The 16,718-nt window shown below is 43.0% G+C and overlaps 1 protein-coding gene across 1 annotated transcript in view; it reads right to left on the bottom strand.

Moving 5' to 3' along the window:
• UBE2E3 (ubiquitin conjugating enzyme E2 E3) overlaps positions 1 to 15,645 on the bottom strand; it is a 56,242-nt gene extending 40,597 nt beyond the window's left edge. Inside the window, exons 1-3 of the mRNA XM_075829532.1 lie at positions 15,434 to 15,645; positions 14,354 to 14,579; positions 9,550 to 9,600 (exon numbers count right to left, since the gene is read on the bottom strand). Of these exons, the coding sequence (XP_075685647.1) occupies positions 9,550 to 9,600; positions 14,354 to 14,547 (245 nt within the window). The 5' untranslated portion in view covers positions 14,548 to 14,579; positions 15,434 to 15,645. The remainder of the gene's footprint in view (positions 1 to 9,549; positions 9,601 to 14,353; positions 14,580 to 15,433) is intronic.
• Positions 15,646 to 16,718: the final 1,073 nt, after the last annotated feature.

Here is a 16,718-nt window from a genome sequence, read left to right as displayed (position 1 = left end):
AGGCTACAGATGTACACTCAGATTTAAAATGCTCTTTTTTTGTCATGTATTGCCCTTTTTTACAGAAGGTGTAAGGCACTTGGGATTTAATTTTAGTCATTTATACTTGTTACTAGGGAAGTCACGATACCAGAATTTGGACTTCGATACCGATACTTCGTTTAGTATTGCGATTTCTATACCAATTCGATACTTTGGCAACAGTAATTAAAAAAAAAAAGTTCTTACATTTTGTGATGTGAGGCGCGAGGTGGGATGATGAATTTAACCTCCACGTGCCTCACATTAATAGTAATTAATCCCATCATGTTTCTCAGTCATAATGGGTTAATATGTAAGGTACATGATGGGGTTACTAGTAATGTGAGGCACATGGAGGTTAAATTCATCACACCTTGTGCCCCACAATAAGGCCCCATGCACACGAACGTGCTTTTGCCGCCGCAATTCCCCCGAAAATCCACGGGAGAATTGCGGCCCCATTCATTCCTATGGCGCCATGCACACGACCGTAGTTTTTACGGTCCGTGCATGGCCCAGGAGCCCGCACCGCAGAAAGAACAGACATGTCTTATTACGGCCGTCTTCTGCGGTCCGGGCTCATTGAAAATAATGGTATGGCCCGCGATTTGTGGGCGGCTCGCAGCTGACAGTCCGCTGCCGGTCGACCCGAAAATTGCGGCCGTGCACATGGCTACGGTCGTGTTCATGAGGCCTAATAAGTGATAGAAAGCAGCTTTTATTTTATTTTTTTACAGCGTGCACATCATAAGTGATGCAAAAAAATTGTTGTGCAGGTTATTACGGCCGCGCTAATACGGATTGTGTATATTTTATGTATTGAGACATATTTTAATGTTTATTGTAAAAAAGGTGTATGTTTATTTTTTTTAATTTAACATTACTTTGTTTTTACTTTATTTTTTAAACTTTAATGTACTGGCATATATCTATATTTCAGTACATAAGCCTGTGTACGGATAGTGCACAGGCAGTTGTTGGGACATACCTCAGTATGCCCTAACAGGAAATATGGTCAGACAGCCCTGGGGTCCTTCAATAGACCCTGGGCTGTCTGCCCATATATGGTATGTCCCTCAATCGCGTCACAGGAATTCCCTGTGACGCGATCCAAGGGACATCCCCCCATCTCTTTCTTTCCTGAATGCTGCAGTCCGCTGTGATCGCAGCATTCACGGGAATAGCGGCGGAGATGAGGTTTCTCTGATCTCCGCCAGCGGGGCTGCGGCTGTGTAATACTGTCATTGCCCCGCTCCTGACAGGTATTGCGTGCGCGGTCAGCATGAGGAGATGCGGCCGGCGCTGCACTAATGAGCGGCGGTTCAGGCACTGAAGACAGAACATGGGGGAGTTTTGCAGTGCGCCCGCCATGTTCTGTCTTCAGTGCCGCCGCTCATTAGTGCAGCGTCTGACCGCGCGCACATGTCAGGACTCAGGAGCGCGGCAATGACTGTATCACACAGCCGCAGCCCCGCTCTCATACATTCATGAGCAGCACAGCTAAGTATCGAAATACATGAAATAACGGTATCGTACCGTTTGGGGATGCACAGTATCAAAACAGTATCGAAGTTTCGATGCATCCCGACTTGTTCCCTATAGGAATAAATTTTGCACTATAATTACCCAAAGTAGATTTGAAAATCTCCCATTTATCATTTGTCCCATTATTTAACATTAGTTCTTCCCAGTCTATATCTTGAATTGCAGCCCTCATCCTGGGGAAATTGGCCTTCTTAAAATGGAGTGTTTTTGCCCTAACAGCCTGTGTTTGTTTTTTACACTATAGGTAAAATGTAACTATACCGATCACTGTTACCGAGGTTTTCACAAACATTGACGTTCCCAACAAGCTCTGCATTATTAGGCTGGGTTCACACGACCTATTTTCAGACGTAAAACGAGGCGTATTATGCCTCGTTTTACGTCTGAAAATATGGCTACAATACGTCGGCAAACATCTGCCCATTCATTTGAATGGGTTTGCCGACGTACTGTGCAGACGACCTGTCATTTACGCGTCGTCGTTTGACAGCCGTCAAACGACGACGCGTAAATTGACTGCCTCGGCAAAGAAGTGCAGGACACTTCTTTGCAACGTAATTTGAGCCGTTCTTCATTGAAGTCAATGAAGAGCAGCTCAAGATTTACGAGCGTCACAGACGGCTCGCATAATGTGAGGAGGAGCTTTTACGTCTGAAACGAGGCAGCTGTTTTCTCCTGAAAACAGTCTGTCTTTTCAGACATAAAAGCCACTTCTCGTGTGCACATACCCTTAGAAATGATCAGATCCAACAGAGTTTCACCTCTAGTCGGGTCTTCCGCAAACTGGCCCATAAAATTTTCCTGCAACAGGTTGAGGACATTTCTCCTCTTCGCAGTTGAAGCCGAACCATAACCCCAATTAATATCCCGGAAATTAATATCTCCCATTATCACTACAGTACCCGCCTGTGCAGCCCGCGCCATCTGTTTATATAGCTGACCCTCCATCTCCTCAGTTATATTGGGGGGTCTATAGATTACACCAAAAGTAATTTCTTCAGTGATTACTTCCCTTTCTAGTTCCACCCACAAGGTTTCAACCTCCTCACAGTGGTTACCTGTAAAAGGTTTCCACAAATGTGACAACACACGGTGTGGGATGTCTTCCCACATGTGTAAGGCTTCGTTCACATCAGCGTTGGTTTCCGTTCGTGGGTTTCGTTGCAGCTTTCTTTCAGGGGAACCTGTGAACGGAAACCATAGCTTTCCATTTTCATTACCATTGATTTCAATGGTAATGCTTCCGTTGCTAATGGTTTCCGTTTGTCTCCGTTTTGTAAGGTTTCCGTTTTTTTGGCGGAATAGCATAGTCGTTCTTTTACAGGCTCTTGCACTGGAGAGGGTTTGCAAACCCAGTAGAGGAAGAGATTGGTGCAAACTGCTATTAAACAGAGAAGCCTTGTGGATCCTTAAAATGAATACAGGTTTTCCTAAAGGCTCGAACTGCAGAACAGATTTAAAGGCTATGTACACCTTTGACATTTTTTATTTAAAATAAAAAATGTCTGTGTTTGGTGCAACTTTCAGAATACTTATTAAAAATAATTTTTACTTTTTGAGATACAGCTGCTTTGTATTCTGTATACAGAGTAGCTCCACCTAGCCCTGAAACCTGTATCTGTCAGGTATGCAGGACTGGCGGACTCAGTGTCAGTGGGTCTTGCGTGTCTCTGACACGCAGGATCGAGCTGCTATTGATCACATGTAAGTTCATAACTTAGATCTGATCGATTACAGGTGGATCCAGCGTGTTAGACACACCTGACCCGCTATCATTGAACCCGTATTCAAGTCTTAGCGCAAGATACAGCTGCTCTCTATACAGAATACAAAGCAGCTGTATCTCAAAAAGTAACAATTATTTTTAATAAAAAGTATTTTGAAAGTTGCACCTATCAACATTTTTGTTAAAAAAAAAAAAAAGGGAAAAAAAAGCTTAAATAGCCCTTCATGTATATAGAGATATTTCCAAACGAATAGGCAGCACTACATCGGACTCCAATTCAGTGAAAAAAAAGGTTTATTCACCCATACGTCAGTGCAACATTTCAGCCCACATGGGACGGACGGACGCACGCACGCACTCCAGAATGTATTCCAATGAAAACTTTTATATATGCCTATTGTGCTCTTCATTTATGTGAACATTCTACATCTGTATAGTCGGAACCCATGTATGTACGTGTGCAAGTCTTTGTGCATATTGCACATTACTTATGGTCTACTAAATTCTTCTCCCCTACTTAAACATTGATGCACTTCTGTCGCACTATTTATTTAAGTATGCAAACTTGTTATAACTCAGCTAATATGGCATTGAAGTGGTTAAAAGGTGCATTTGCTTGTCACGTGCAACTTTTACACCTGTTTCAAATTCAGATACACTAGCATAGGGAAACTAGTGATGAGTAAGAGCCTGCTGGTTCAAAACGCGTAAGCGTCTTTCCCTGGAATTGTTTTTTTAAGCCAGATAAAAAAAAGAAGTTGTTTTTACTTGGACCGTGTGTCGGACATGAATTTACTACTGTCCAAAAAAAATTTAAAATAGCAGCTAACATTTAGAAACCATTTTCAAATTAATTGGGTACAAAATGGTGCGCCACTGACACACCAAGAAACAACCAGTGTTGAAAGCAGCATTCATCTGGGCTGGACAAACGGCCTTCTTAAGCCAGTTTTACATGAGACTATATAGAACCTTAAAAAAAAAAATACATACACACACACACATATATATATATATATATATATCCATCCAAGAAAAGAGAACATGAAGCAGCACTCAAAAAAAAAAAAAAGTAGATTTACTTATCCAACATCAGACCACAACGCTTGAAAATGCCTTCACAGAGAAGGTGAAGCGTTGTGGTCTGATGTTGGATAAGTAAATCTACTTTTTTTTTTTTTTTTTGAGTGCTGCTTTATGTTCTCTTTTCTTGGATATCTTATACATAAGGAGAGGTTACTCCTTTATTTTTGAAGCTTTGCACCAACCTAGTTAGGCGTTCTATCACAGTGCTGCACCAATCATATATATATAAAAAAAAGCCACATATATATATATGTATGCATGCACGTATAATAATGGAGGTAGTCATGTACATAACGCCATAAAAGCATTTTAAAACGATAAAACGCATTAAATAAAAACATCATAAAGGAGGCCCAAGGAACACCTGTGAACCTGATGAATCTAAAATGGCCAATTATTAGTAGGCATTGTCTGAGATCAGTCATAAGTATCTGACATTACGAGATGTGCAGGGTTATTAGAATAATAATATAAGGAAATGACCATAATATTCTAGATCTAGAGAGCTATGACAGAAAATCGTGTTAACGCCTCTCTTCTCCTGGTTCATACAGGTGATACATTCCCAAACACACAGTACAATTATTTATGCATATATATATATACACAATTATTTATGTCCTGCGTCTATTATTATTACTGTAAAAGTGTGTGCTCACTCCAACAATAACTTATGCCGGAAGGAGGGAGGAAGAAAAACAATTACGCTCCTTATCAGAAATATGTGAGTAAAAAAAAAAAAAAAAAAGAGAGGCAGAATAAACGCATGGTAAGCAGTACTAGATTGAGGAAGCTGTAAGAACTATTTTAGAATTCAAGTGTACTTTATTTTCTTTTTTAATATCCAAATAAGTCCAAAATTCTGCTGCTAATAACATAATAGGTTTGTAATTTGACCTCAGCTGCATTTTCTGTTGCAGAGATAATGAAGGAATGTTGAACAATGCCCTCACACAGTCACGGGGTTAAAGCATAGCCCCCAAAAAAGCCCCTCCCCAGGTGTGCCCTAGGTTCCCAAAAACTTTTAGTTGGAAAAAAACAACACTATTTGGCAAAATGTTAGTTAAAAATCATTGCCACATAAAAGGGGTAGGGGCCGAGCTGTAACAACGGCCTGCGCTTTGCTCCAGGCCTTTATATTTTACATTTACCGGCATTCCTGTCAGCCGGAACTGAAACTGGGGAGAACATTGTTGCGACCTGGAACCCACAGCACATTCCGTCTGAAAAAACGCAACACTTGGCTTTCTATTGCAGGTTTTGCATCCCCATTGAATTAAATGGGGAAAACCCGCAACAGAAAATCAACGAAAACGCAGCATAAATAGACATGATGCGGATTTTAATTCCGCACCGCAGGTAAATTTATTAACGTTTACGTTGCTTTTTTTTTTTCTGCAGCGTGGGCATGAGATTTTATAAATCTCATCCACTTTGCTGATATTGTAAATGCTGCGGAATTTCTGCACAGAACTCCATTGTGGAAATTCCACAGCATTTACGCTATGTGGGAACCCGGCCTTATGGGTCTTACCCTGTTTGTCCCGTAACCGGAGAGCACAGCTTTCCTTCAACTGCATGGACAACGGATTTTGGCAGTGCCCGTTCCTTCATCACACAGCTTAGCAGAGGGAGCGAGAGGGGTGGGACAAAAGGAGGGCTTTATCAGTGAGTGACAGGGAAGGAAAGACCATTAGCGGGTGTAGGGGAGAATAACAATGGGGAACACGTGCACATCACCACATGGCTGCTAAAGTGACTTAAAGAGGCTCTGTCACCAGATTTTGCAACCCCTATCTGCTATTGCAGCAGATAGGCGCTGCAATGTAGATTACAGTAACGTTTTTATTTTTAAAAAACGAGCATTTTTGGCCAAGTTATGACCATTTTTGTAGTTATGCAAATGAGGCTTGCAAAAGTCCAAGTGGGTGTGTTTAAAAGTAAAAGTCCAAGTGGGCGTGTATTATGTGCGTACATCGGGGCGTTTTTAATACTTTTACTAGCTGTGCGCTCTGAAGAGAAGTAACATCCTCTTCTCTTCAGAACGCCCAGCTTCTGACAGTGCAGATCTGTGACGTCACTCACAGGTCCTGCATCGTGACGGCCACATCGGCACCAGAGGCTATAGTTGATTCTGCAGCAGCATCAGCGTTTGCAGGTAAGTCGATCTTACCTGCAAACGCTGATGCTGCTGCAGAATCAACTGTAGCCTCTGGTGCCGACACGATGCAGGACCTGTGAGTGACGTCACAGATCTGCACTGTCAGAAGCTGGGCGTTCTGAACAGAAGAGGATGTTACTTCTCTTCAGAGCGCCCAGCTAGTAAAAGTATTAAAAACGCCCCGATGTACGCACATAATACACGCCCACTTGGACTTTTACTTTTAAACACACCCACTTGGACTTTTGCAAGCCTCATTTGCATAACTACAAAAATGGTCATAACTTGGCCAAAAATGCTCGTTTTTTAAAAATAAAAACGTTACTGTAATCTACATTGCAGCGCCTATCTGCTGCAATAGCAGATAGGGGTTGCAAAATCTGGTGACAGAGCCTCTTTAACGGAGGGAGCCAGTATTTTACAGACAATATGGATGACTGCTGAAGAGATTTTCCCACACAAGACTAATATAGCCTGGAGAAGAATGGCTGTGCAAGTGGAATCACTCTCCATCAAGGTCAACAGGACATACCAGGGATACCGTTTTTTTTCTCCTATTTCTGACATATCCACAGGTGGTGACGAACAGCGGCCACATCGAGCCACAGACTGAACAGAAGTGGCCGGACATGTCTGCAATATATTTCATACAAAACTAGAAAATCCAATAATTACAGTCAAGCACAAGACCTGGTTATGTTCAATTATCAAAAGTTCAGCACTTTATTGCTGTTAGACGTGTTAAGTTCCTACAGCAAGAAACCATGTGCATGACCGGCCGCAGACATTTGCGGGCCGTGCTCCCATTATAAAGTGTGGGAGCATGGTGAGTAAAATAAAACGTCCTATTTTTTTTACGGAAGCTTTCTACGGCCTGGACATCTTCCTGTAAATATACGGGAAGGAGTCAGCAAGCCATAGAAATGAATGGGTCCGTAATTACGGACGAAATCTAGGGTTGTGTGCATGGCGCCTAAGAGGGTGGATTTTGCACCTTACCACATATTTTTGATATCAGATGCATTAGACCCTTTCAAAAGGCCAAAACATTCTATCCACAAAATATAGCACAAACCTAAGAGCTACAAATACATCATGAGGCCATGCAAGCAGCAGGATTGTAAGACACAGCACAAGCTACCAAAAGTGCTAATGGTGCCTGCGATGGTCGTGACAAAATCAATTTACTGAAAGAGCATGGTCCATTTAAAGTAATAGCTTTAATACACTGTACAGCCAGTATGGTGAAATATGCGACCACACATTAGAAAAAAAACGGGGCAGGAGTTCAATGTTGTACAGTATGAATTCATGTTACATTATATTCCGATATTCTTTCTTAAAAGGCGAGATTTCACAGAGTGGAGTAAAAAAATTCCACGGGCTAAACTAAAAAACACATAAAGCATATAATCTAGATCATGTGAAAACGGAAAATGATAGAGTTTAATATACCGCAACTTTACTACCCAGCTCCACCTTACATCTCAAATCAATCATTCACTTAGGTTTTACGCTACTGTGTAATAAATCAACTGTTACAGCAACGCAACATATGCAAACATCAAAAGCCGAGCACGGCTGAAATGCAATATAGACAACACACTCCCATAATGTGCCATTAAAGATTAACAGCCGGTCGTGAGAATTCAATTAACATTAAAGACCTGCAAATAAAACAATTCACATCCAACTCAATTGAGAAGAAGTAAAATAAACTTCCGACAGGCTCATCAGTCAAGGATTGGTTTAGAACAGTGGTCTCCGACCTGCGGCTTTTGTGGAACTACAACTTCCAGGCTGAGTTTTAGTTCTGCCACAGGTTGGAGACCGCTGAATTAGTACAATCTCATACTGGATTTTCATCTAATCTCTCATTATAATATTTGCATATTTTACTCAGATTAACAAGTTGCCTTAGAAGCCAGTCTGATCATTTAGGAGCAAATGTGATTATTTTTAGTGCAAATATGTACTCTTCGGGCTTATTCACACGAACGAGTGCAAACTCGGACGTGAAAAACAGCTGCTTTTCAGGTCCGCGTTTCACCCGTGTGGGACCCGTTTTCACGGATCCCTCAGACTTGAGTCTATTGAGGGATCTGTGAAAACAGACGGAAAAAAAAAAAAGGACGTCCTATCTTTTCACGGGCCCTTCACATGGTCATTGAAACAGTTGTGTGAATGGCCCCATTGAAATACATGCGGCCGTTAAAAAAAAACAGCAGTCATATAGACGTATACTACGTTCGTGTGAATGAGCCCTTAGAGACACAAATGTATATCATTGTTGAAAGTGCAAAAACGTAATTTTTTTGGATTCATGAATAATTGAAATTGATTCCTCCATTGTATATGGACTGGTGGAATCCGGCAAAAAGAAAGTTTTTGCACATCTCATTGAGGTGTGTGGAAGTTCATTGCCCGACTACTGGTCTAGCTCCTAAAGTTTCCATAGACGATCTATAAATATTACAGAAAAGAAACACAGTATCACATTGTGAAAACGTTACCATTACATTCTAACAATATATTAATAGAACTCCTGACTGTTCAACATGACATCACTAATCGGAAACAAATGATACATTCCCATATTCACAGTGCAGCCCAGAACATGTACATTATTATTTACAGCTTTTACAAGAACTTTTTAGCAGTGAAAAATCTCTTTGCAGGGACCTTGTAAACAACATAAACAAGTATCGAGCATTCAATCATTCATTCATCCGGGTTCAGAGGGATAAGCATTCTGTAGGAAAGAACTACAATGCACACAGTAACATTAAAATGATCTCATCACCTCCAAACTCACACACAAAAAAACGCAGTGAGAAGATAAAGCGTGCACGGCATGATCCATTGCTGTACCTCTTGCTTTTTAAGTGATTCCCCTGCACATCAAAGCGGTTTTAAAGCCCAAACATCATCTTTACTGCTAAACTAAGAGCCCATCAGATTGCTAATTTCTGGTGGAAAGAGAACAATTCCAAAACGTGAAGTTACATACCTGCAGTTTGGAGGGGGATCCAGGGTTATTTCTGCTAACTCCTTCTGAATTCTGGAAGTGAAATGAGAAGCGTTTCAGACACTCTGCAGAATGAATCCGGGAATTACACTGCCCTCTACCATCATGTTGTTAAATGCAACATTGGCTTTGCCTTCAGTAACGCTAACATGGCTGCTTCCTCTTTGTTCTCAGAGGCAAAACCCAAATCCTATACCACAGGAACTTAGCAGCCAGATTCCAGGACTATCAAAGTAGAAATGCATGACCAGACCCTGGAGGGGGCAAGAAGACCCCATTACGTCCTCAGAAAAGTGAAAATATTTTCGTGCCAAGTACTTTTTACCAGGGAGAATTGCTTTTCAAGCTAATATGCAAATGAGGCAGAAAGGGAGGGGGAGAACGCCAGCGTTTTGACTGGGACTTTAACCAGTGCTGTGACCGAGCCCCAAATAACACATAAACCGACTGCAGGGGATAATCATTTGACATAACATTCAGCCATAAACACGAACAACAAGTAAACTTCCAGCACAATTCTTATACCAGCATTTACAGATCAGCTTAAAAGTAACAAAACTATTTAAAGTGACGCTGATATTCTTACTAAAAGCAGGATTAATAGATCTCGAAGTCTAAACAGCGCAAGTCATACAAGATATCGCTGTACATTTTTATCTTACAATGATTAACCAATGGGATTGTACAACTTTCTATAAACACGGCAGAAAGAATAACATATCCAGGGTACAATCCGGTCTTCAGTTGCTAATGGCTGGGACAGTGTTGCTGATAAACAAGTCCATGTAGACAGTGATGCTTTGTATACTGTAGTATATATATACACACACACACACACACACACACACACACACACACACAATGCTCCCCTGGAGATACACTCAGTGATCTGGAACTGATTTTTAATACAGCGTGTATATATAACATTAGAAAAGCACATGAGCGCACCTACTAGATCTATAAGATTATAAAAGACAATTTAATTACAACCAACTCAGATCAAATGCTAAGAAAAATAACTATTCCCCAGTATCCGACTAAAGGCCCTTTTACACCGGCCAATTATCAGGAAAATGAACGTTCACAGAACACTCGTCCCCAACCATCGCCCTATGTACACAGAGCAACGATCAGCCGATGGACGAGCAAATGCTCGTTCATCGCTTTATTGTATAGTTCTAAATGTCGAAAATATTATTGTCGCGTTCGGAGTAAAGGTACCTTTGCACCGCCACATTTTGGCTGGTGCAACGAGCGCCGATCAACGTTTGGCAGATCAACAAGCGCCATTGATCGGCACTCATTTGTTCTTTTCACAAGGAGCTACGTATGGGGATGAGCGCTTGTTACTCCGATCGCTCGTCCCCATACATTTGTATCATGTCGGCAGCGCGACTCCCTGTTTACACAGGGAGATGCGCTGCCAACAACGATAATATTTTACACATTTAAAACGATACAATCATCCGATGAACGAGGGTTTGCTCGTTCATCTGCTGATCGCTGACCTGCTTACACAGGGCAATTATTAGGGACGACCGTTCTGTGAACGCTCGTATGACTGATAATTGGCCGGTGTAAAAAGGCCTTAACAAGCGCTCGTCCCCATACTAGCTCCTTGTGACAGGAGCAAACGAGCACCAATCAACGAGCTGTCTCGTCTCGTTGAACGGCGCTTGTAGTACCGGCCATAATGGGCCGCTATAAATGGACCATTACTCCAGCGGTCGATTCTGAGGTATGGCGTTGTTGGCAGGGCACTCACACCAGAGAGACTAACTAGGGATTTTCTTCCCCAGACTACTAACAGTGCCTCTCAAAGGTTATTTTATGTTTTATTGACCCTACAGAACGTCACCTTGTGAGGACCTGACATTCGCTTCATAGACCCCTGTCAGTGTTACATGGCAACGTAACCTCCACTCAAAACCGGAATTCAGGGGTGACTGCAGTTAAACACAATGTTAATCATGATCATAGCTCAAGACCCTTCCCTAATTCACAAGTACGACACCAAAAATCCTGACCGCAGTCACACTGATGTGCAGAGATTAGAGGGGATGTCCAGTTTAGAAAGCCCATATTAATACACCCTATCCGGATATTCTGAGTTAATAGAGAGGCTTTCCTCTGTTTAGGATCCTTACCTTTTCGCCAGCGGTTACAAAGAGCGTCTCTTGCTCTGGAGGACTTGTCCTGGTCCTGCATTATACAGACAACACATTGATATGAATGGACACCATGTAATACTTAATTTCCTCTGTGGAGGTGCTGCAGGGAAATTAAACACTTACTACCAGGTTTCCCCATAGATAATAGCTGATCGCTAGGGGTCCCAGATCAGCTTATTGCCAAGGGACCATTCTAACAAGAAGGGTAATCCACAGTGGCCAGTGTAAATTGGCCAGTGTAAAAGGGCCTTTAGCCGGACACTGGGGAATAGTTATTTTTCTTAGCTTTTGATTTGAGTTGGTTGTAATTAAATTGTCTTTATAATCTAATATAGATCTAGTAGGTGCGCTCATGTGCTTTAATGAATCTTGCTCAAAGGAGCAAACCGTAAATGGCCAGAACAAGACTACACAATGTGCTATAGACAGGTTATCCAGTGACAGGTAACACAAAATAACATAAAACGTGGAACTGTCGTTCCTCAGATATTTCCTGAAAAAAAGGTTGATCTTGACCTGGTCCATGCCCGGCGATGTCCCTGCATTTGATATCTCTGCCGTCTTTTACCCAGCAGCAAGACATGTTAACAAGTGATCATTTCTTAAATTCACCCCAAAACATTCATTTGTTTTTTTTTTATTAATTATTTTTTTATAATCCTGTCTTGTTCTTGTTATTTCCCCAACTGAAAAGCCACAGTATAAATAAGAACCACGTGCAGTTTTTACATCCGGTACTATTAGATACAAGTACATGTGATGTCTCCTAAAATTCTCTCTACAACCATAGGAAAAAGAATGCAGCTCAACCACATGTAGAGGCTGGGTCCACACTGAGCTTTTCTGTTTTTGTTTTTTTTTGGTAGATAAACTCCAAAGTGTCTCAAAGAAACAAACCTCTAAAAAACACAAAACAGTGTGAACCCAGCCAAACGGATGAAGGAGTTTTCCCATAATCAAAATGTATCACCTATTAACAGGATAGGTGATAAATATTTGATCAGTGGGGGTCCAACCACTGGGCCCCCCACCGATCCCAAGAACGGGCTTACCTTGCCGTACCTGTGCGCCCCATATAAGTTGGGCGGTACAGCGCATGCTCAGCCACTGCTTGATTTCCTTTCTATGGGGCTGTCAGAGATGGTGTCCGGCAGCCCCACGGACCCTTTTTATAGTGTTAACATATCCCTCCTCTCTCCTACACAGTTTACAATTGCTTGTCATTGACTTACATTACCTTTAGAAGTGAATAGCACAATAATGTAATAAAACAACCTGGATGATACAAACGACATAATAAAAGGAAGAGTTTGTCAATAAGGGAACGGACAGTGCGCAAACAATAGCCCCTTAGTGAAGTATTACTTATAACCCGAGGCCGATCAATAGGAAGGGTTTCTAGTGTGTAAATCCTACAGGGATGATCTTGTAAATAGACTTTCTGTGGGTGTAAGTTTGTGGGGAGAAAATAAATATAACTCTCCGATATTACAGGGTAACGCCATAAGACCTGTTTTACCAGTAATAAATTGACTTTGAGGAATGGTTACTGAATCACACATGAAGCTACTCTAAAGATAATCCTCACGTAGGATACAACTTACACAATTATTGAGGGGGAGAAATGTTAAAGCGGTTGTTCAGGATTACATTTAAAAAAATAGCAAGTCTGCCCCCCCCCCAGAGAAACAGCTCCCCTCCTGCCCATGGGCGGTGTTTGATATTGCCGTACAGTTCCATTTATATATAAAGGATCGAAACACAATATGATCTACAGCCCATGGACTAGGGCGGCGCTATTTCTGGGGGGGTGGCGGACTTTTCACATCTTGGACAACCCCTTTAACTACCCCATCTAAAGCCCACTAGGTCCAGGCTATACGGGAAGTCACACACATACTGGGGCAGATTTACTAACCGGTTTAAGATTTAGACGGTGAAACTTACACCAGGCAGTCAGAAGATGCGTCAAATTTCATAGTGGCGCACGCTATATGATAAATTTGGCGCATCTTGCTAGGCACATTCCTCTTCCTTATACCAGCTCTTGATTGGCTTAGCGCATGTTAAGCCACGCCCCTTAATGCAAGTTTATCTAAACCTATAAAGACCATTTTCACTGCAATTTCCACCATTAAACATCGATCATTGTGATGTCCTCTTGTCAGGTTGTTAAAAAAAACTCCATTCAGTCGTCTCTTGGTTAAATCTGTATCTTTGAAAGCAGGGTGACCACCAATATGGTCACCATTACATTACCGGGTTGTCACCCAGCTTTCCTTAGCTCCTGAATGGCAAATTTGAATATGCAGCGACATATTGCTGAACAGATCAATTAGCCATTCAGGAGTTTGGGAAAGTTGGGTGGCAACCGGTTTAGGAGCTTTATTGCAAATCTATGATCACCCAGCTAATTTTATTCAGTTGTTTCATAGTTGACAGCCAGCCAGGACTGGTAATTATCTAAAATGACATGACCACAGTCCCAGATGGAAATACGTCACTTCTGTAATTGGGGACTTCTTATCCACCCCCTCCATTCCCTTGCAGATGTGACTATTAGATGTGGCCGTGGTTATTCTATCCCGTGGCCTGGCGGTGATTTGCAGGATTACCTCTTAGCACTAGTAGATAGCTTTGCAGTGGTTTTACTGGATAATTTGGTATTTTTCTTCTGTTGGACAGCTGATGGTTTCCTTTCCTCTTGCTCCTCGGGTTCGGGGGCTGGTGGGTCCCTTTGATCTGCATCAGAACTCCCACTGCTGGTGCTGGGACTTTCATCATCGGACCTCTGCCGATCACTGGACATCTTGGCAGAATTACTTATTCCTTAACGATAACCTAAAGAGATTTAAAAAAAATGGGATTATAGATGTGATTAATAGAATTAAAAAACAGTTCACTTGAAAAGCAAACAACAAAAACGATAGAACACGTAAATCCCACAAGTAACTTTTGACAAGTTTCTCTTGTAACGTTCCAAGATTAGGACATTAACACCGACTATTAAGACATCCTGGTAACACGGAGCGCGTGTATCAGACCACCACATGGGTCGGACGGCCATAGGTAACTCTTCCGCTGGCTATGTAAACATATGGGGGAACTCTAACCCACAATGAATAACTTTTGATGTGTTGCAAATGTTTACACACCCCCTTGTCAGCATTTAGAGGAATTTATTATTATTTAACCCCTTCATGGCGGAGCACTGGAGGGTGTAGGAGTGATCTGTGTTATATATATATATATATATACACACACACACACACACACACACACACACACACACACACACACACACACACACACACACAGAGAATTGGAATAGGGTTATTGACATTGCTGGGAGACAACACGCAGCATCTGGTCAGAGGATGAGATGTATCACACAAGGATACCGTGACCACCAGGGATGCCCCCAGTGTAAGGAGGACGGTGGAGGGGCTCGCTAGAGGACAGGGGGGCCGCTATAAGGACAGGCTTGGGGGGGAACCATTATTACTGGGGGGGGGGGCACAGCAGGTATAGCCGGTGTGTTATGATAGGAGGCACTCCACGGTCTATCTACCAAGTGATGCGTGAAGTCAGTTCCAGCTTCCCCTCTACCCCCCCTCCTCGTCGCTTTCTCCGGGGCTGAAAACAAGAACAAAGCTCCGGCTCTGCTCCGTATCCCTCCCCCGCTTCTCGTTTACCTCAACAGATCTGCCCTTCCCTGCTCTCACGCCCGCTGGATGTCGTGCCGGGGAGGGGGGATCTTGGAGACACCGAGCCCGGGGGGGGAAAACGAGCAGGCTCCGGCCGGCTGCCGAACATTGAGAGTCGGAAGAAAGAAGAAGGAGGAGGAGGGGGAGGAGGAGAGAATGGGAAGCTAGCTGTAGTACGCTTCTAAGGTCTGCTGGTGGCGCTGGCGAGTCGGAGGTGGGTGGAGAAGTGGGCGGGGAGAGAGGCGGGGCTGAGGCTGCTAAGAAGCGAGAGCGGGTTTCAGGAGGCATAAGTCACGCCCACTTTCGTTTACCTCAGTCTCCGCCCCTTCTGCTTTCTCCCGGTACGCCTATTGTTTCCCCGCTGCAAAACGGTGAAGTCAGCGAGTCCCGGCGCGTGCACGTGCGTGCACGACGGGTCCTGTCTGGACTGTGTGTTCTTATCAGGGGTCGCTCTTTAACCCCTTACATCACCTGAACAGAGAGAGATCTATAGACAGATTGTTAACTCACCATAACAGCGGGTTTTATATCTGTATCCTTAAACTGGTCCTGATCCACCAAATCTACACTACCCCCCTCACTGCCGGACCCCACTACTAGCACTAGTATTACCCAGTTTAATGTGATCACCCAATCTGCTCCTCAAGGTGGCCACAGACAAGAAGATCATTCTGTGATTGAGATAGGACTGATAGAAATCTATTACATACAGCAGGTCCAAGAATGTATTGGACCGGCATAAAGGACTCTTACTAGAACTTCTATAAAATACAGAATAATGAGGCGCGCTCCCACCAAACCACCCTAGCTGCCCCAACACAGTATAATGCCCTCTAGCTGCCACCTACAGTATAATGCCCCCATAGCGGCCGCCAACCAGTATACTGCCCCATAGATGCACCCATAAAATATAAAGCCAACACAGATGCCTCCAAACAGTATAATGCCCACACAGATGCCCCCATACAGTATAATGCACAAACATATTCCCCCATACAGCATAATGCCCGCATAGCTGCCCCCTAGTGCCAGTGCCCATGTTGATAGTGCCCATGTACATAGCGCCACAGTGTCCCCCGTAGATAGTGCCCCTATATAGTGCCACCGTGTCCATGTAGATAGCGCCATTGGGCCAGAGCATAGGCTGGGAATTCAGCTCCTAGAGGGAAGACCTGATGTCACTGTCCATATATGGACAGTGACGTCAGTGGCTACTCCTTGAGTGGAATCTGCATTGCCGCTCTGGCCGGGGATTCCGCTCCAGTTGGAGCCC

This window comes from Rhinoderma darwinii, chromosome 6 (genome assembly GCF_050947455.1).
Source record: "Rhinoderma darwinii isolate aRhiDar2 chromosome 6, aRhiDar2.hap1, whole genome shotgun sequence".
In the NCBI taxonomy this organism is placed as follows: Eukaryota; Metazoa; Chordata; class Amphibia; order Anura; family Rhinodermatidae; genus Rhinoderma; species Rhinoderma darwinii.
Note: the sequence above shows the minus strand (reverse complement) of the source record. Positions and strands in the feature narration are given on the sequence as shown.